The following is a 20,956-nucleotide window of genomic DNA, read 5'->3' as shown; positions in this document are numbered from 1 at the left end:
TTAGCACATATACAATGGTAAGCACTCTTTATGTAGGCTAAAATGTCTAGAGAAAGCCAATGGTGAAGTTGTGGAGGCATCCGCACCCACAAGACACACAAAGAAGGAGGACATAATAGCATTACACATGTACATTTTACAAGATAAACTATTGGGATCTCCTATGCAAGAACAGATACAGTAACTTCAGAATTTGTTCACACAGAAGAGAGAAAAGGGAAGAAAAAAGGATAAAAAAATACAAAAGCAACTTGAATTCATCCACTAAATTATCAGTTCATCTGGGAATTTGGAACAACTCACACTAACGACCGCACTATTTCAGAGATTTCTCCACTCTCCTCGCATCAGTTATTATGCATCAGATCCTCAATCAGGCGTCCTAACGAAACAAATGAAGATCCTCCTTCCACCAAAACCGCTCTACTCTTCTCCCCCATCTCCCTAACCCTTGTCCTCACTTCACTATCAGCGGTCATCAGAGACCTTATACCTCTCTCCACCTCCTCTGCACTCGCCAGATCCACACCGTTTCGGTACTCCAACCTTAACTCCACCGCCAACCCCAATTCCTTTACCAACTGAAACGCGTTTAAATGTTGCTCCGCATAGAGGGGCCATGTCGCCAGCGGTACACCATACCACAGACTCTCCAGTGTCGAGTTCCATCCACAGTGAGATACAAACCCTCCGATGGCTGGGTGGGCCAGGACCTTCACCTGCGGGACCCACCCACAGATGAATCCCCTTCCCTCCGTTCTTTCCAAGAAACCATCATGTCACGGGGGTAATTCTACAGCGGAAGAAACCCGTGCGGCGTCCTGGCCAAGGCAGGCCAGGACAAGCCTTTGTGCGCTTAGAGGCTAGGAGTTGCCCGCTGGGATGGCTCCACCAAAGTCAGTAGCACTGGATCATGACCTCAAGTCCAATGGCCGGGGCACTCTTCTGGCTCAGACCGGTCCATGGGAGGCGCCGCTTACGTGCTAAAGGGGGACAACCATCATGGAAGGCGACTATGCGCCGATGAGGTGACTTGGCACCGATGTGTAGGGTCTCCTGTATGCCGATGATGACAGGCACCTGTGTGCCATGATGATAGGCAACCGCTTGGGCCGGAACCCACCCGTGCGCTAGGGGCAACGGGATAGCTCAATCAGCTTGGGTAAGGGGCTGGCGAGGTGTAGGGACATGCTTGAGCCAGGCCCGCGTGCCAAGCCTCCCTTGAGTGTCGGCAGCGCAGTGCCGGTCCAACACTGTCCCCATGAGCTAGTGTGCGCCCATGAGGAACCCTGGTAGCCATGCTAGCCATTAACCAGGGCCGCCCCGCAAGGGGATGATGGTCTAAGAGTGCCAAGGTTAGGCACCCAAGGAGGTCGACCACCCCTCCTCAAGGAGTACGTTAAGCTTTCGGTGGTCTGCCTGAAGATGACATCAGTTCTCCCAAAAGTCTTACAGGCGAAAATGACGGGCATGTCCCCAACGTAAGCCTGCCAAGCATAGGCAAGGCTAAGCCTGTTTTGAACCGTAACAGGCTCCCCCACTCAATCCATTGTCGTCCTCGACAATGGGTCTTCCTCGTGAATGGGCGTCTGTGTCCCGCGCCATCCACTTCCTTGCCAGTTCCAGGGCTCGTCTGGCTAGCCCGGGTCTTGCCTATATTGGTGTCCATTTATGGGGACGGAACCATTTCACCATGCCGGCCTGCCTGGACTTCACCCCAGTGTCGAGGTTACTCAAACCGCGCAATGGCTATGCCGTTGAATTGTGAAAGAAAGGCCCTCGAAGAAATGTGTGTGGTGCTTCGCGGAGGTCCGCCCCATGTATCATCTTACCTCAAGGCTCAACCGTCTTCTTGGTAGCTTTTCGGTGATGCTACCGAACACGTTGATAGGTCTACTCCTCATGTTGGCGATGACCTGGGTACCCTTTCACCATGCTGGCCTGCAGACTTCACCTCGCCCTGTGCGGGTTACTCAAACCTAGCCATGGCTTATGCTCTCCTGGGCCCTCGAAACTACGCTTCGCCTCGCCGACTCGGGCTACATCTTCACTCCGAGGGGGCCCCACCGCTGCTGCCTCAAGGAGACTTGACCGCTTCGAACACGAGTGTGGCAACTTTTACCCATGAGTTGCCGAACATGCACTCGCCTTGTGATAAGCTTCTGCTGCTGCAAGTGTTCAACCTGAAAACTGAGCATGTCCACCTGATACTTTGCCGGTGTAGGGCCGCCATGCTCCAACGGCTAGCGTAACCACATTCCTAACAAGGCCCACGCGTCTGCCCCCGCATGAGGACAACCACCAATGCGTCTGCCCCCGCAAAGGAAGCTGTTTTAGGGTCATTGGAATGGGAACGCGAACATTGAATGGCCTCTTGATAGGCCTGATTAACAATCTGCTCGGGCAGTGTACCCACATTCCCATCAAGGCTCACGCGTCTGCCACCGCATGAGGACAACAACCAAAGCGTCTGCAACCGCAAGGGAAGTTGTTTTAGTGTCATTGGAATGGGGCCACAAGCTATGAAATGGCCTCTTACCAGGCCTGATCTGAATTATGCGCGATCCTGGGTGGAGGTGACTAGAGACCGCACCCCACCAAATGCTGCTTGTCGAAATGACCGCTTCAACTGGCTCTGGGCTAATCTGTTGAAAACCAACTGCGGCTGCAACTGGCCAACTTGCTCTGATACCAACTGTCACGGGGGTAATTCTACAGCGGAAGAAACCCGTGCGGCGTCCTGGCCAAGGCAGGCCAGGACAAGCCTTTGTGCGCTTAGAGGCTAGGAGTTGCCCGCTGGGATGGCTCCACCAAAGTCAGTAGCACTGGATCATGACCTCAAGTCCAATGGCCGGGGCACTCTTCTGGCTCAGACCGGTCCATGGGAGGCGCCGCTTACGTGCTAAAGGGGGACAACCATCATGGAAGGCGACTATGCGCCGATGAGGTGACTTGGCACCGATGTGTAGGGTCTCCTGTATGCCGATGATGACAGGCACCTGTGTGCCATGATGATAGGCAACCGCTTGGGCCGGAACCCACCCGTGCGCTAGGGGCAACGGGATAGCTCAATCAGCTTGGGCAAGGGGCTGGCGAGGTGTAGGGACATGCTTGAGCCAGGCCCGCGTGCCAAGCCTCCCTTGAGTGTCGGCAGCGCAGTGCCGGTCCAACACTGTCCCCATGAGCTAGTGTGCGCCCATGAGGAACCCTGGTAGCCATGCTAGCCATTAACCAGGGCCGCCCCGCAAGGGGATGATGGTCTAAGAGTGCCAAGGTTAGGCACCCAAGGAGGTCGACCACCCCTCCTCAAGGAGTACGTTAAGCTTTCGGTGGTCTGCCTGAAGATGACATCAGTTCTCCCAAAAGTCTTACAGGCGAAAATGACGGGCATGTCCCCAACGTAAGCCTGCCAAGCATAGGCAAGGCTAAGCCTGTTTTGAACCGTAACAATCAGGCAAAACTTCCTTCGGAATTGGATAAGCATTAGGCATGGGCATCCCCACCCTGGCTTGACGTAGAGACCACAAGAACCGGTGACCACTTCGCTCAAGGCCAATGGCTATCTCTTTCACCTGGGCTTCATCAAAGCCGCCCATGCTGCCAAAGCACAGGAGCACCACCGACGACGGAGGCTGGTCGTCGAGCCATTTCATGATCTCGCTGTATTGGGTGCGGGTGTGGTCGGACAACGAGTGCGACAGACCCTCGAGTCGAACCAACGGCCCAACCGGGTAAATCGCTGGTGCTTGACCATCAGACAGCGAGTTAACGGCGTGGGATTCAAACTCTGCGAATGTGTTAATTATGATGCCCTTCACCTCCTTGAACCTGCGACCGTGATAGACGAACCATGTATAGCCACCTTCCTTCCTGTTCCACAAGGGCTTAGGCAAGGAGAACGGAGGAACTGGGTTGACAAAGGTTGGGAATTTTAGCTCAGTCTCCGCGTCCTTTAACTCGGTGCCAGTAGGAATCTGAGTATCGAGTGTTGGAAGGTGGAGCATAAGACCGAGCAGCCCTGCGCCAGAAGCGAAGAACAAGTACGAAGGGATTCCGAACTCATTGGCTACATCCATCATGGAGATGCAGAAGAGATCAATCACCATCCCAGCGACTCGAACCGTGTGAGAACCGGAACCGGGCGACATAAGTTGGGTGAGAGCGTGCCTAACGTGTGGTTTGTAACTTTCAACGAAGAGAGATATGAACCCTTCTGGAGCATTATAAACTTCCGGCGATTTAATTACCCAACAATCTCAACTAATATGAATTCAGGTAACTTATTAGCTAATATGAATTCAAATTCATTAAGACGTCGAATATCCGAATATAACCCAATCTGATTTAATTACCCATAGGTAAGAAAGAAAAACAAAACAATCTATACAAAGAAAAAAAACATAAGCATTTTTTCAACGATTTTTTGTCATATATATTTTAAACAAAATTGGGATATATATGTTTCTTATAAAACAGCAAAAATAATATTAAAATTTTCAAATAATAAAAATACAATATATATAGTATATATCAAATTCATATCAAATAGGGATTGTTCAAATTGATCCAATTTTTAAACGAATCCTATTTTTGGATCCAATCCAATAAAGGTCACATAAAGATATCCATCAGAGAAAATAGGATCAGATTAAAATTTGAATTGGATCATGATTCGATCCGTTTACATCCCTTGTCTGTCTTTGTCTATGTTTTTCTTTTTTTTGGTAAATTACACATTAGTATCTTGTAAGTGATCCATTCTTACTTTGATACCTAGTGTCAATCCGATACGTGAATTCCCAAAACATCCCAATTTAGTCCAAAATCATTAATTATTAATTACTGTCAAGTGGCATGTGAAAAAGGCATAAATGTCTTTCCAGTGTCATCTAATTTTTTATATCCACCATTAAAATACTCAAATCCAAATGTCTTTTGGATTGTTTATCATTGCTTTGGTTCAATCTTGATTTTTGAGGAAAAAGATCAACAATGTCTTATTTTAAGTTTTAAGTCACATGTCATGGTATGATATAAATAACGGATGGAATACTAACGACAAGGACTATATTGGGATGTTTTGGGAGTTTAAATACACTATTGACACGTTTTGAAATTCGACTACCAAATTATAGGGCACTAATGTGCAATATACTGTCTCCTTTTCTTGTTCCACGTGTGATTTCCTGGGTAGAATTGGCATTTGCTCCTCACAAAGGGTGCCCCACAGCACATCCCAACCATGTATTGGGAATGTTCCCAATACACGGGAGATGTGATGTGGGAGATGTTCCCAATGCACGCTGAGATGTGTATGTGGGGCACAAATGTAAACTCACCTAGGTGGGCTCCATCCACACAACAAACCTTCCCCCTCTATTCATTTCAATCAGTGTTTTTATAACCGGACCGGCCCGGATGGTTAGACCAAAAAAATAGAAATTGGTTATCAGATCGATTCCATTTCACTACAAAATAGTTTTTTGGCCAAAAACCATTGATTTGGTCAATAAGCCGCTGACCTAAGTGGTTAAACTGTCAACCCGAACAACAGTTTTTGTCATTTTTTATTTTTAATTTTTTAAAATTTTATCAGAACAGACTATCTTTTCGAACCAAAAGATCAGACCATTCAACCCGGAAACCGACCCAGAACGGTTCCGTGTACGTTCCGATTTTAGAACCTCCTCCACATTCGCATTAATCGCTCTGACGAGCGAATCACCAATAATATACATTCCAACCCTCTACCAACGTTACGGGACCCGCTATGAGATCTATTGTGTCAGATGATGTTGGTAGAGCGTTGAAACGTATTTCGTTGGCAGAAAATCCCAATTCGCAAAAAGCAGAGCACGCAGCCCGGCGTTTGAACTTATCTAACATTATTTTCTTCTGGTCGCCTGGTTGGTCAATACAAAATAATAAATAAATAATTTAAAAGTAATTACTGAATGAGCCGGGATCTGCTCCTCACAGCTGGTTAAAGGTTGTCGTGGCACTCCAAATTGTGTGATTTGTCTATCTGTGGAAGATCAACAGCTACACTTCCTTTTCAGGTTTGTGGAAGATAAAAAGGTATAAGCAACTGCGACTACAACGGATTGCAAAACAAAGAAGAGCGAGAAGCGATGGAGAAAACGGAGGTCGTGTTCGTTCCGATATATGGAGTTGGTCACCTGTTCTCGTCGGTTGAGCTTGCAAAGCGACTTATACATCGAGATGATCGCCTCTCCATCACCGTCCTGTGTATGAAGCCACCGTCTTTTTACGGTGTTGACCCTTATGTTGAATCCCTTGCTGCCTCCAACCCTAGCATCCGTTTCATTGATCTGCCTCAGGTCGATCCCCCGTCGCCGGAAGTTTATAATGCTCCAGAAGGGTTCATATCTCTCTTCGTTGAAAGTTACAAACCACACGTTAGGCACGCTCTCACCCAACTTATGTCGCCCGGTTCTGGTTCTCACACGGTTCGAGTCGCTGGGATGGTGATTGATCTCTTTTGCACCTCCATGATGGATGTAGCCAATGAGTTCGGAATCCCTTCGTACTTGTTCTTCACTTCTGGCGCAGGGCTGCTCGGTCTTATGCTCCACCTTCCAACACTCGATACTCAGATTCCTACTGGCACCGAGTTAAAGGACGCGGAGACTGAGCTAAAATTCCCAACCTTTGTCAACCCAGTTCCTCCGTTCTCCTTGCCTAAGCCCTTGTGGAACAGGAAGGAAGGTGGCTATACATGGTTCGTCTATCACGGTCGCAGGTTCAAGGAGGTGAAGGGCATCATAATTAACACATTTGCAGAGTTTGAATCCCACGCCGTTAACTCGCTGTCTGATGGCCAAGCACCAGCGATTTACCCGGTTGGGCCGTTGGTTCGACTCGAGGGTCTGTCGCACTCGTTGTCCGACCACACCCGCACCCAATACAGCGAGATCATGAAATGGCTCGACGACCAGCCTCCGTCGTCGGTGGTGCTCCTGTGCTTTGGCAGCATGGGCGGCTTTGATGAAGCCCAGGTGAAAGAGATAGCCATTGGCCTTGAGCGAAGTGGTCACCGGTTCTTGTGGTCTCTACGTCAAGCCAGGGTGGGGATGCCCATGCCTAATGCTTATCCAATTCCGAAGGAAGTTTTGCCTGATGGTTTCTTGGAAAGAACGGAGGGAAGGGGATTCATCTGTGGGTGGGTCCCGCAGGTGAAGGTCCTGGCCCACCCAGCCATCGGAGGGTTTGTATCTCACTGTGGATGGAACTCGACACTGGAGAGTCTGTGGTATGGTGTACCGCTGGCGACATGGCCCCTCTATGCGGAGCAACATTTAAACGCGTTTCAGTTGGTAAAGGAATTGGGGTTGGCGGTGGAGTTAAGGTTGGAGTACCGAAACGGTGTGGATCTGGCGAGTGCAGAGGAGGTGGAGAGAGGTATAAGGTCTCTGATGACCGCTGATAGTGAAGTGAGGACAAGGGTTAGGGAGATGGGGGAGAAGAGTAGAGCGGTTTTGGTGGAAGGAGGATCTTCATTTGTTTCGTTAGGACGCCTGATTGAGGATCTGATGCATAATAACTGATGCGAGGAGAGTGGAGAAATCTCTGAAATAGTGCGGTCGTTAGTGTGAGTTGTTCCAAATTCCCAGATGAACTGATAATTTAGTGGATGAATTCAAGTTGCTTTTGTATTTTTTTATCCTTTTTTCTTCCCTTTTCTCTCTTCTGTGTGAACAAATTCTGAAGTTACTGTATCTGTTCTTGCATAGGAGATCCCAATAGTTTATCTTGTAAAATGTACATGTGTAATGCTATTATGTCCTCCTTCTTTGTGTGTCTTGTGGGTGCGGATGCCTCCACAACTTCACCATTGGCTTTCTCTAGACATTTTAGCCTACATAAAGAGTGCTTACCATTGTATATGTGCTAACTTCATGGTTCCGTGGATGAATGTTTTGGAGCATCAATCACTAATGATGGTAATGGAGGATTTTGAACTGTTGTGGATTATAACAGATTATAGATATACTTATTTGGAGTTCAAAGCTCTGATTTGTGAGGTTAGTTTTATCAATGACATAGGACTACTTAACACATGTTGAAGATTGAAGGGACCAAAAAGAAATATGGAAGACTTTTGGTTGGGGAGAAGGTAAATGTCATGAATGCGACAATTTCTGTTCTTGAAGATTTAGGTTTAATGGGATGCAATATTATTGGTCTCAGTTCGGGTTCTCACTTAATGCTTGGGCATAAGGTCTCTCCAAAGAAGAGCCAGCCCCATTATTGCTCATCTGAAAGTCTTGTTAGTGCTTTCTCATACAACAAGTAAACAGATCAGGGGATATGATCCTCAATACAAGTCTTGTCTGTTTGCACAATTGCATTTCCTCTTGCAAGTAAATCAGATAGAGAATTTTCAAACATTGGTATCCAAGTGAATCAAGCATGTGGACTTTAATGTGTATGAAATTGATAGTTTTCATTCTTTTTTTAATAGTTATATCTGTTACTTTATTTTATGCCAAATTTCTACATACTTGGCTTTCATTCTACTTTACATAAATGGAAAACTTAAATAGATTAGGAACTAGTTTTGATTTGTGTAAATGGAGTTGCATTTGGAATTATTTTTGAAGATCATTCTATGCAAGTCATTGGCATGGTCCAGAGGAAGCCTGTCCGTGGTGATATGACATATTGTCAGCGTTGTCCGATAAAATAGCATGTTGGAATGGTGTGGGGATTCAAGGTCTATTACCTGATATTGCTTTTGCAGTCAACTAGCAACATTGTTCAGTTTGTTTAATAGATTACAGATTAACGTTATCATGTTTATTAGATAACTCAAAATAAAAACATTATCAGGTCTATTACCTGACAGAGCATTTTTTTGTCACCCTCATTTTGGCTAGTCAAGTTATTTTCCAAGAGTATTATTTATTCAAAGATAGTGAAAACCAATCATCCTTAAAATGAAGGGTATTAGTCTATGTAGAATTGTGGATGGTAACAAAAATCAACTTTAGTGTGGTATGAGTTTGTTAAGATGGGAGGTAGAAAAGAATTTTATTTCTCTTTTTTATTTTCATTCTTTTGAATGAATTGAACTGGGAAGACAATTTACAAAGGTAAAATGAGCTGCATATTCAAAGGTAAAATGAATTGAACTTGGAATCCATATATTGTAATTTACTTATACATTTTTGCATGTTGTTATTTATTAGCAAATGCTGCAAATAGAGCTTCTCAAATGTCTTATAGGAGCCCCCCCTTCCTGCCATCTGGAAAAGCCTTACTTATGATAAAAGATTTAATAAGCAGAATTGGGGAACTGTGGCCCCCTCAAAGGTTAATGGTTGGTGGTGTTGAACAAGTGCTTGTCCAAGGATTGCATGCTGAGAACGGGAATGGACCTAGATAATATTGCTGCCCTTTATTTGAAGAATAGCAGGGGACTTCTAATCATCTGTTCCATTGTAATTTCACCATCAGGCTGTGGAACCACTACCTGAGTGTAATTCCGTGGCAAGGGTGCATTCCTTATTCAGTTGCAGATCTCTTGGTGGGGGTGGGTGGGGTGGGGGGTAGTGTCATGTTCAGAACATGAGTAAGAGGGGCAGAGCAGTTTGGGCTGTAATCCTTTTGGCTATATTTTGGGCTACATGGCTTGAAAGAAATAGCCAGAGTTTTGAACACAAAAAGAGTTCAGTAGAGTTGTAATTAATTCTTCTTTTGGATTGATTAGGGATTGGACCCATGCTAGCAGTCTTATCAGTGTGGGAGCTCAGTCATGCTTTTTTGTCCATAGACCTTTTTGGTCCCTCTTAAAAAAGATTAATATATGGATTCCAAGTTAAACATATTTTTGATATAGTTTTTAAGAAAAAATTGAATCTCAAGCTGTTCACCCTCTGCAAGACAAAAAATCCCGGGACAAACATTGTTGTAGATCTTGCTTCCATCGTTTCTTACTTGTTTATGAGCATGCAGGTATTTACAAAAACACCAGTTTACAGGTCCTATAATGTCCTTGCAAATCTTCTTGATAATCTGTGAGTAATCCATATACCAATAATTGAAAAGCTTATTTGATTTTTATTTTTCTTCTAAAGGGTTAGTTTTTATTAGGCTCATCTTATATTCTCTTTTTCTACTTGGGAATGTTGCACATAACCATTTCAATAGATGGATTCCTGAGCAGCTGAAAAACATGAAAAATCTGAAGTAAGAATTTCACAAGACCATGACTAATACCTCTATGTGAAAATTAGTGATTATATGGATATGACATTTAGTATGTTTTTTCTCAGAACTCAAGGTAACTCTTGAAACTCTGGTTTTCCACCCAGAGGCCTTACCAACCAAAATCACAAATCTGGCAGCAATAAATACTCATCAGATGGTAATGGAGATGGGAAAAACTCAGGCATAGGAGCTGGAGGGTTTGCAGAAATAGTAATATCAATCTTGGTTATTGGTGCCATGATAGCATCATAGCATAACCAAAAGATCCTGATCAAATGTGGAAGAATTTGACACGCCTTTGGTCTCTTAGGTGATTGATATTTTGTTCAAAATGAATAAATTGAGATGTTTATCAACAAAGCTTAATTTACACTATTTTATTCCTATGATTTAATTATGAGGCTTAACAGATAAAATTTAGCTTCACCCGCTGTGTTGGTGTGGCAACTGGCAAGGTTATCCTCTCCTACTGCAACAAAATTGCCAAAACACCTTGATGGGAAGTATATGACAAACTACAAATACTTTGTAATTGGTCCGAAAATGACTTAACAATTTTAATCTGTAGTATTTTGATTCTTGCCTAGTCTTGTTAAGATTATTCAAAAGAAATGAGTTTATCTAATGGCATTGCAAGTTCTTCCTCTATAGATGAGGTAAATTCTCTCGTCCATATTAGTTCTCGTGTATTCCTATTTTGGCTTTTGTGAGCAAGGTGACTGTTTTGTTACCATTAAAAAAACTATCAATAAACCATCCCGACGTGTTATCAACTATGGCCCTAGATTATCTCAGTTTAGAAGATGTCATTTTTAATGGATCGATCACATTAATGTACCTCCATATGCTAATACTAAAAATTTGTCATTCTATACACAATGAAGAACATAACCACTAAACCACTCGTAGACCATTTCCATTATAGGCCAGCGATTTCTTTTCAATTCCATGCCTGCCTTGCACTCCCAATCATACAATTAGATATTCTAGAAACTAAATAATCAATTCCAAACAATGGGAAGAGAAAACTGATTAAGACAAAGAAGCATATGAGGGGTCATTCATTTAAAATTCATAGTATGCTCCCAAATCCAAGAAAGACAGGTTAACAAGGAGAAAAAAAAAACTAATTTTTTTTATTGGTGAGAATAAGATAAAATTCATAAGTCCTATCCATCATTAAAAAAAAAAACTTATTGACAATCATCTCCATGATTTTACTACTTTCATGGCAACAAGCAAGGTTCAAAGAATCGATACGTATTGATTGATACATATTGTACCGATGGCTTACTGATACGCCTCTCCGGGGATTGTATCGGGTCAGCCACCGGTTCAGAGGGTAGCCGGGCCTAAATCAACCTCTCTGAATCGGTTTCAAAAAAGATAAATAAAACTTAGAAAAAATGTACCAATACACCATTGGCATATCGGCCCATGTCAATACTTAGAACCTTGGCAACAAGATTTTACTTGTCTCGTTTTTCTAAAATTAAAAAAAAAAAGACAACATCATAAATAATTATGATATGATTAAGAAAGACGTAAATATACTAAAACCTCCATGTTATAATATATACGGGTGCTCACAATTCAGTTAACCGAACTGTGGGGCATTTTTTTGGAACCAAACCGGTTTTTGGAAAACCGGTAACTAGAACCAAACCAAAACTAGTGGGTTAATTGTTGGTTTTTCAATTTTTTATTTTTACAATGTATATTATAAAAAATATATTAATATATAATAAAAAATTATAAAATATTATATTTTAAATAATAAATAATAAATAATACATTATAAATATATATTTATATATAATGCATATTTATTAATTTATAATATATAAAATATATAATATACATAAAAATATAGAAATATATGTATATAGGTCAATTCAGTTAACCGTCGATTTTCAATATTGGTTAACTGAAACTAAATCAGTACCTTCGATTTTTTAAAAACACTGAACCAAAACCGAACTGACCAATTCGGTTAACCTATTTTTTGGTTTGATTTTGGTCAGTTTTTTTCAATTCATTCAGTTTTTTGTTTTTTTTTTCTCACCCCTAATAATATAAAATTCAAATATAGCAAGGAACTAGTATTGTAATGACACATGGTTTAAAATGCCAACAATAAAAGCAAAACCGCCATAAAAAAAGATGACAATAGATCAATAAGAAAATGAAAAGGGTTCATAGACTTTCTTTGTCCACTACCCATGCTCTACTCTCCATACACACGTCTTTCCTTAATCAATCTGAAGTTGGAAAACTCTACTCAAAATGGAATAAGAGAAAATGCACATACAGTAGAAGTGCGGCCACTACAACAAAATTAACTTTTGGCAACAATAAAAAGTTGTTACCAAAAGCCAAAAAACCATTACCAAATGTTTTACATTACTTACTAACAAAGCCATGGTTAAAATTATTACCAACAATTAATTGTTGTAAAATAGACTTTTTAGCAACAAGTGTTAAAATTGTTGGAAAATAATTTTTTACAACAATTAATATTGATTGTTGCCAAAAGGTTTATTTTAGCAACATTGTTGTCCTTGGGAATTTTTAACAATATTTTACTACCCATTGCCCAAAAGGTTCATTCAAAACAATCATGTTAATTGTTATTAATTATATAGACAACAATTGAGCAATTGTTTGTTAAAACTATTTTTGGAAACAACCTTTACAAACTATAGTTCAATAAGCAACAATAGGTAATTGTTGCCAAATGTTGATTAAGAACAATTTATTGTATACAGTAACAGTCATTGCTGTTGTTAACCATTTAATTGTTACCAATAATGTACTAAATTGTTGAAATAATGTACAGCCTATTATTAATAAACCACTCGATCGTAGGTAAAAATAAATTAATTGTTGCTAATAATTTTTGTAATCATAACTAAAAATATATTAACTGTGGCCAATAAAAATTAAATCCTTGTTGAGAATGCTTATGCACGCACCTATGGCCAATTCACAATCAATTGTTGTTAATAGCCTAATTGATTATAAGGGAACTCAAAAACTAGAAGAAAAGAAACTTTATGGGATATATATTACCAATTGTCATTGTTGACAGTAAACTTGTGTTACATTCATACAACATGTTTCACACATATATGTAGTCACACATTCATTCCATTCAATTAAGCAATACATAACATCATCAAATCCAAGACATAAAGTTCAAGTAAAAGAGGATAACATGTTAAACATAATAAGGTGAAAGTCTTCAAAAAGTTAAGCCCTTCGAATGATGTCTATTGTTGGTGATTGATTATGCGAAAGTACATCCACCCTTGTTGTTATTTACCTACAAGAAATAATATAGAGATTAGCCATTTTTGGCTAATCTGCAATTGTTCCATTTTTGGCCCTTAGAAGGGTCAATCTTTAATTGCATCAAAAGTAGGGTCCTTCAAAAAGTTATGAGAAGTACCTCCAATCTTTGATTGCATCAACAGTAATTTTTAGGTGGATCAGATTCAATTATTCCATTTTTGGCTAAGTTAGCCATCAGTGAAGTTACAAGCAATTGTATTTGGTCCTATCATGTCTTTATTTGCCCTTGTTGTGAATACTCCTCATACTTTGGTGACATTGATTATTTGATTTAAAAATTGAACAACTAATGAGGAAGTTAAAAAGAGGAACACCTCCAAGGAGATCGCTAGAAGACATTTTCCCTAAAAGTTAAAGTGTTTTCTGTTATTGTTGATTTTGTTAACTAGAGTAAGGACATGTAGGTGTTTTTGAATTGTAGCTTACTTCCTCTATAAGGTTTATTTCTGGTCATGTGTTTTTTAAGAATGGTGAAGATATCACTCCAATTAGCACCTAATTTAACATACAATGATGAAAGCATAGCAAGAATAGTTCACCTATAGAACAAAGTGCTTCTCACTTTCTTTTTCTTTCCTTCTTTCATTTTTTAATAATAGGGAAAGAAAGTTTAGAGAAATGCTTCCAAATGCATCTGATGAACAACTTTTTCTTGCTAAGGGAAACTCCACAAGTATTGGTACAAAAAATGATTTTAACAATATTTATCATTCAAGGTTATTTAAAAGTTTTCCATTCTCAAGTCTTTTTTATTGCTAGTAGTAGTTTTATTGATTATAAATGTGAAAAAAGGGTGTACAAAAATGAAGGATAAAAGGTCATAGAGATATAATAACTCCTTCACAAGACACTTTTGTTCTTTTTGACCATCAAGAGAGAGGATGGATATCAATACTAGATAGATCTTTGAAAATTATGTATCAGATCCCACATATGACAAGGAGTTGATGTCAATCCATATTCTTTGAAAAGCCTTTGACCTATTTTCAAGAGCTTTAATTCTGTTACCTTTAAATGCCATGCAAGGTGACAAAGTAGGTAATCTTCCATATAATTGTTCTTAATTCAAAAGAAATGAATGGCCAACACTCTGATCTATAGTGGCATATATCCATTGCTACAGGGTGTTTTAATCTCGGTTATACTTCTGTTGCTACAAGCTACATCGGTAAAAGAATTTGCGACGAATAAAAGCATCCGTTGCTATAATATTTTCAACCCATTGTTGATCAAACCGGTTGAACCGTTCGAACCGTCACCTGGCCAGGATTTCAGGTTTGGTTTGGTCAAGACCCACAAGACAGTCAAAAGCCATTGCTCAGTAACTGTTCAACCCAGTTAGTTCAACCATTGACCCGTTCGACTTGGTGGCCAGGCCGTAGGTTGCACACTCAGTGCATGCAAAAGTTTCTGAGGCCAAAATTTTGCACTTCGATGTCCAATTGGGGTCCTTTTCTTAATTTGGGTAACTTTTTGAGATCTATGCATCCCAAGGAGCCGTAGGTGCCTTTCCCTGCTATGTTCGTGAAAAAAATCCCTTTTTTGGCCCCAAATTGCAATTTTTAATATTTTTTATAAATAAAAATTAAAGCATGAATTAAAAAACATAAATTAAATACAAAATAATACATATAACATATGTAAAACATATTTATTGTTCAAATATATATGTATATACATAGATACACACACATATGTATACGTATGTAAATATACATACTTAATACATGTATGCACTACCGTGGCATGGTCAGAGCCATTTAACCTGGTTGGATGAACCGGTGACCCGTAACTCGGAGGCAAAAATGCTTTGGTTTCCAAGTTGGTTTTTTAAAACATTAGCAATCGAAATATGTGTCACTAAAAACATAACATTTGTTGTTATATTAAATGATAGCAGCGGATAATCCGCCACTATAGACCAAAATCACAACAGATATATATGATATAACGACGTTTGTAACTGCCAATAAATGTAATGCTTCGTCAATCTAAAATATACATTGGTGGTTATAAACTAATTTGTGGCACATATATTACATATAACAACGGTTATATTTGCCGCTATAAATTATATTGTGGCATATATGTTACATATAGCAGTGGTTATATTTATTATTATAAATTAATTTATGGCATATATTTTACATATAGCGGCGAGCATGACCTCTGCTATAAACAACTTTGTGGTGTATATTCTATGTATAATGACGACAATATTTGTCGTGATAAAAGTTAATAAATTTATAGCGGCAAATATAAGTGGTTTATAGTGGCGATCATAACCATCACTACATCAATTTCTATAAATTGATATAAACAATCATGAATTCATAATTTGTAAAAGCTATATATCCAAATTTCAGAATTTCGATTAAGGCTATTCACAAAATAATGAAAATTTTCCAAATTGGACCGGCTCGAACCGATGGTGGTCGGTTTCAGTTTTCAATTATATATAAACCAATTGATTAGTTCAGATTTTGGTAATGAATTTGTAAACCGAGTAAAACCGACCTAAACTGAGGACATATCAATGTAGAACGTTACTTTGCGTACCTCATTAAAATGAAAGATAGTCTCCCTCTCTCATCTAGTCATGTCCCACTTTCCCACTTCTCAAAGCCCAATGAAAATTCAAAAATATAAATACTCTTTTCTAACCTAAGACAAAAAAAGTAAACCAAATCCTAGCCCATGCACTAAGGCACAACTCCTAACAAATCTCAGTTTGGTTTAAACCGACCAAACCAAACAATGTAAGTTTTTGTAATTTTTAGATCGGTTACGATTAGCATAATAGTCAACCCGAGATGTTCAATTCTATTGAAAAAATTATATACAACAGGATCAAGCTGACCCATGTATAGCCCTAGTTTTCATACATCCATCATAATAAATGTATCATAACTAGTTATCTTGTTACATAATAAACCAAAAAAATGTAAAAACTGTGACTTTTTCAAATCATGCACCCATATGCCTATTGTTGTGTGCTGTTTACATATTCACCGTCCATAGGACATCCACAAGAAGGAGGCAAAGCAGAGCAATGAGCATCTTGAGACATTTTCTCCTCTAAAGGTCCATGCTCCACTTCACACTTCGATCTTTCTAGGTCCTAGACCACCTTCTCCCCTCTTTCCACCAACTCTAGCCCCTCTCTACTAATACACTCATCCTTTGCCACACCACCCAAGGTTCATAATTTTGCAATGTATCGACCCTTATCGATCAATACATATTTTATCTTTGACTACCTAGCATGGGAAATGATACTAAATCGTATGTAATATTCATAGTCATTGTATTGTATGCTTATTGGTACCATATTGTATCGACCGTTATGATACAATTTATTGTGTTTGTGGTGACAAATTTAAAAACCCTTCGAAAGAAGGCTTCTAGAAACATTCTTCCTTTCCCAAACTCTCCAGAATCATTCCTTTCATTCCAAGTTGCTGCAAAAAGAGAAAAAATAGGTATATTTTGTCAATTTTGTTTTTACAATATCATGTAATATTTTTGTGTTTCCTTTCATTTAGTTGCTTAGAAACATTTTTATGCATGTTGACCTGCTTCCCTTGTGTTAAAAATCCCACATATTTTGTTGCTATAAGTAGATCTTTGTGAATATTTGAAGAAATGTTAGAATAATAAAAAGTACAAAAAAAAAAAAATGAAAGTTTTATGTTTTTGATGTGATTTACCTCTAAAATTAATTATGCTGTAGAGCTAGGGATGATCTACCATATCCATATATAAACTGGAATTCTCTAAAATAATTGATTTTTTTTTTAATTTTTGGAATTATATATATGGGAAAATTCCCAATTAGTACCCTGCACTTTGGGCCTAGTGCCACTTTGGTCCCCGAACTTTAAAGTGCGATAATTCAATACCTAAACTTTCAAAATGTGTTAATCAAGTACCTACTGTTAACCAGCCATTAAATACCTTTGAAAAATATAGAAGTGCCCTTCAAGTGTCATCTAATTTTCACTATCAACCATCCAAACATTGACAAAAAAATTAATAGTCATAAATCATTGCCTCTTATATTTAAGAGTTGAGGTCCAGAATGCCCACTGAGATGTGACCCCGACTTTATTGAATAGAAGAAGCAACAATTTGGGATTGTTAATTTTTTCTCAATGTTTGGATGGTTGATAAAGAAAATTAGATGACACTTGAAGGGCATTTGTGTCTGTTTCAAATGCCACTTAATGACTGGTTAACAACTGATTAATGGTAGGTACTGATTTGACACGTTTTGAAAGTTTGGGTATTGAATTGCCACATTTTAAAGTTCAGGAACCAAAGTGGCACTAGACTCATAGTATAGGGTACTAATAAGGAATTTTCCCATATTATATGTGATCTCACCATATAGGTTGAGCTTGTTGTATAGCTAAGATTAATCTAACATAGTCCATAATTGCATCCATGAATATATTGAAATATCATGTGAAAGTTTAATTTGTTTATTTTTATTTTTATTTTTAGTTTAAAAAAATTATTTGTTTTTCTAGTTTTTTGCTATGATATAATCATAAATTTTTACAGTGTTGTAAATATATGGATGATCTATTATGTCCATAAAGTCATTCAATTTTTTTTGTAACATATTTATTTGTTTATCTTTAGAGTAATTTTTTGAATAAAACATGAAAAAATAATTATTTAAAAATTATAGAAAAATGTTTGATTAAATAATTGTTACATGACTAGATTAAAAATGGCCCATAATTATTTGATTCAATAATTGTTAATTGTATAATTGGATTAGATGACACTTGACAAAATTTTTATAACAATTAAAAAAGAAATTTTAGTAACACTTAAAAATGTTTAAAAAATTACAAAATAAAAGACATTGATATATTTCACATGATAGTTTATAATTTCAATGTGAACTTAATTGTTGGCCTAAAAAATATGAAAATAATTGTTCGTTAATTGAATTTAATAATAATTAAAAATGTTTAAAAATTTACAAAAAATACGATTTCCTAATAACACTTGAAAATTTGTTTGTTAACATATTAACAATTGAAATTAGATGATTTATTTAATTATTGAATTTTGATGTGATTCATATAAATATGTAAAATGATGGATATTTGTAAATTTATTTGTTTCAATTAGATGGTTTTAAATTTTCATTTAAATTTGTAAACATGATGGATAATTGGGTACTTTTATCAGGTATTATTTTATTATTTATGGATCTTTTATCAGGTATTATTTTACAACTATAATTTTCTAATTATGTTTTTTTCATATGCATTATGATAGTGCAACACTTTGATACTTGGAATCTAAAATTTGATTATTTTAAGTCTTCAACAAGGCACCTAAAAGACAAGAAGAACAAGATATCAATTGGAAATATGGCATAAGAGTTTATGGAAGTCAACTTCATACAAAATGTAACTGTTGTGAGCAAATTATGAAAGGTGGTGGTGTGATTTGCCTGAAACATCATTTAGCAAGAGGATACCCAAATATTGTTGATTGCCCTAAATGCCCATTGGAAATTTCTAAGGCAATGCAAAAACATCTCAAAGAACAGGAGATGTTGAAAAACCAAGAGAAAAACAAAAGGAAAATGATTAGAAGAACATTGGAGCCTAGGGTTGATGATGAGAAGGAAGAGGACATAGAAGGCATGCCTTAACATTTTAACATAGATGATGATGATGGTGATGATGATACAAAACAAAGCGCATATAATATGGGAAGACATGCATCACGAGCTATACAATAGGAAGAGGAGCAAATATAGTGATTTCAAAAAAGTAGGTCCCTATTTGCAAATTCAGAATATCAAGGGTGGTGGTTCATCAGAAGTATCCATGTCAAAGAGTAAAAACAAATTATTATGTACACTGAGCGTTAAAGGAGTATTTGCAAGACTAAGTCCCTTAAAATAATCTTCAAGTAGAGACACTCCTAGCATTGAAGAAATAGATAAATATTTGTATACAAAAAATGATGCTTCACAAAAAAAAAAAAAAAAAAAAAAAAACTTAAGGAGTGTTATGAGAAAGGATTTTTACATAATATGAAAAGTTGCAAAATTTTTATTATACAATCATATTCCTGCAAATGAAATAACATTCCCATATTATCAAGTTATGATAGATGAAATAACCAATGTAGGAAGAGGTTTGAAGAGGCCTACAACTTATGAGGTTATCAGATGGCTAACACCTATGGTATTACCATCATGTGTAATGGATGGACAAGGCCAACCAGATTGTCTATCATAAATTTTATGATATATTGCAATGGACAAACAATTTTCCACAAATTTATTGATGCATCACGTGAATGATATAATGCACAATATTTATCTAAATTGATAAATACAGTGGTTGAAGAAATTGGTCTTGAAAATGTTGTCAAAATTATAATTAACAATGAATGTGCTTACAAAGCAATTGGAAAAATGTTGAATAAAAAGAAAAAAGACATATATTGGACACCATGTGCAACCTATTACATTGACTTAATGCTGGAATTTTATTTCAAAATTATCTAAGGTGTCTAATCTTATTGCAAAAGAGAAGAAAATTACAACTTTCATCTATCATCATGCCATTGTTCTCAATTTGATGAGGTTTACAAAAGGTAGAGAATTAATACGTCTAGGACCAACTAGATTTGCAACACATTACATTGCTCTGTAAAGTATTGTTTATCAAAAAACAACATTGAGAGCTATGCTTGATTCAGATGATTAGAAATCATTGCAACAGAGTAGAACATTAGTGGAATAATAAATTGAAAAAATAATTAGTAACAAAAGACATTTGCTTAGTTTTGATCTCTGGCTTTATTTTTTCTTTTGGAATGATTGGCGATTATGTAACCACTTTCATAGGAAATCTTCTTCAAGCTTGGTAGTTGGCATAATTCCAATTTCTATTAGTAGAGGTTCTAGTGGTTGAACGGTTTAGATTAATCCATGTGCTTAGAATAGAGTTTAAATTTTCTTATTGGTTAGGTTGGATAATATAATAACGGGGTGTGGGTAGTTTCTACCTAGAATTGACAATAGAAATGTTATAACGAGAGATGGAGCCATGACAATCACTTTCTACTAATCACTTCTCTGCATTTACTTTACTTGGAGACTTCTAACTAGCTTCCAGTCACAACTTATGCAAAGAAAACACCAAGTCCACTAGGAATAGTGGAAGGCAAACTTAACATTTTTTTTCCATTAGTACCTAATGATGATGTCAATTGTCAGAAAACTTGGGGATACTTTTTAAGACAATATGTAAACAATAAGGGCATAGTTAGTCGATTAAGTAAACCATAAGGGTAGTTTGAGAAATTTGCCCTTATTGTTATTCTA

The 20,956-nt window shown here is 38.0% G+C and overlaps 1 protein-coding gene and 1 pseudogene across 2 annotated transcripts; one reads left to right on the top strand and one right to left on the bottom strand.

Moving 5' to 3' along the window:
• Positions 1-4,021, bottom strand: LOC148846592 (UDP-glycosyltransferase 71K1-like; annotated as a pseudogene). The gene is made up of 2 exons (XR_016102104.1): positions 3,504-4,021; positions 1-821 (listed from the first exon to the last, which is right to left on the bottom strand). The product of XR_016102104.1 is annotated as a UDP-glycosyltransferase 71K1-like (transcript).
• Positions 4,022-5,870: 1,849 nt separating this feature from the next.
• On the top strand, positions 5,871-7,915 carry LOC148846591 (UDP-glycosyltransferase 71K1-like). Its single transcript, XM_088954075.1, has one exon. It carries the CDS (start codon positions 6,132-6,134, stop codon positions 7,566-7,568), a length of 1,437 nt encoding a protein of 478 aa, XP_088810201.1. The 5' UTR covers positions 5,871-6,131; the 3' UTR covers positions 7,569-7,915.
• The last annotated feature ends 13,041 nt before the right edge of the window (positions 7,916-20,956 follow it).

The sequence above is a fragment of the Nelumbo lutea genome, chromosome 7 (genome assembly GCF_056320005.1).
Source record: "Nelumbo lutea isolate HS-2025 chromosome 7, American lotus-T2T, whole genome shotgun sequence".
NCBI classification, from domain to species: domain Eukaryota; kingdom Viridiplantae; phylum Streptophyta; class Magnoliopsida; order Proteales; family Nelumbonaceae; genus Nelumbo; species Nelumbo lutea.
Note: the sequence above shows the minus strand (reverse complement) of the source record. Positions and strands in the feature narration are given on the sequence as shown.

Bases quoted from the DNA above. Each gene is read 5' to 3' on its own strand.
- LOC148846591 (XM_088954075.1), top strand. From the start codon at position 6,132: ATGGAGAAAACGGAGGTCGTGTTCGTTCCGATATATGGAGTTGGTCAC.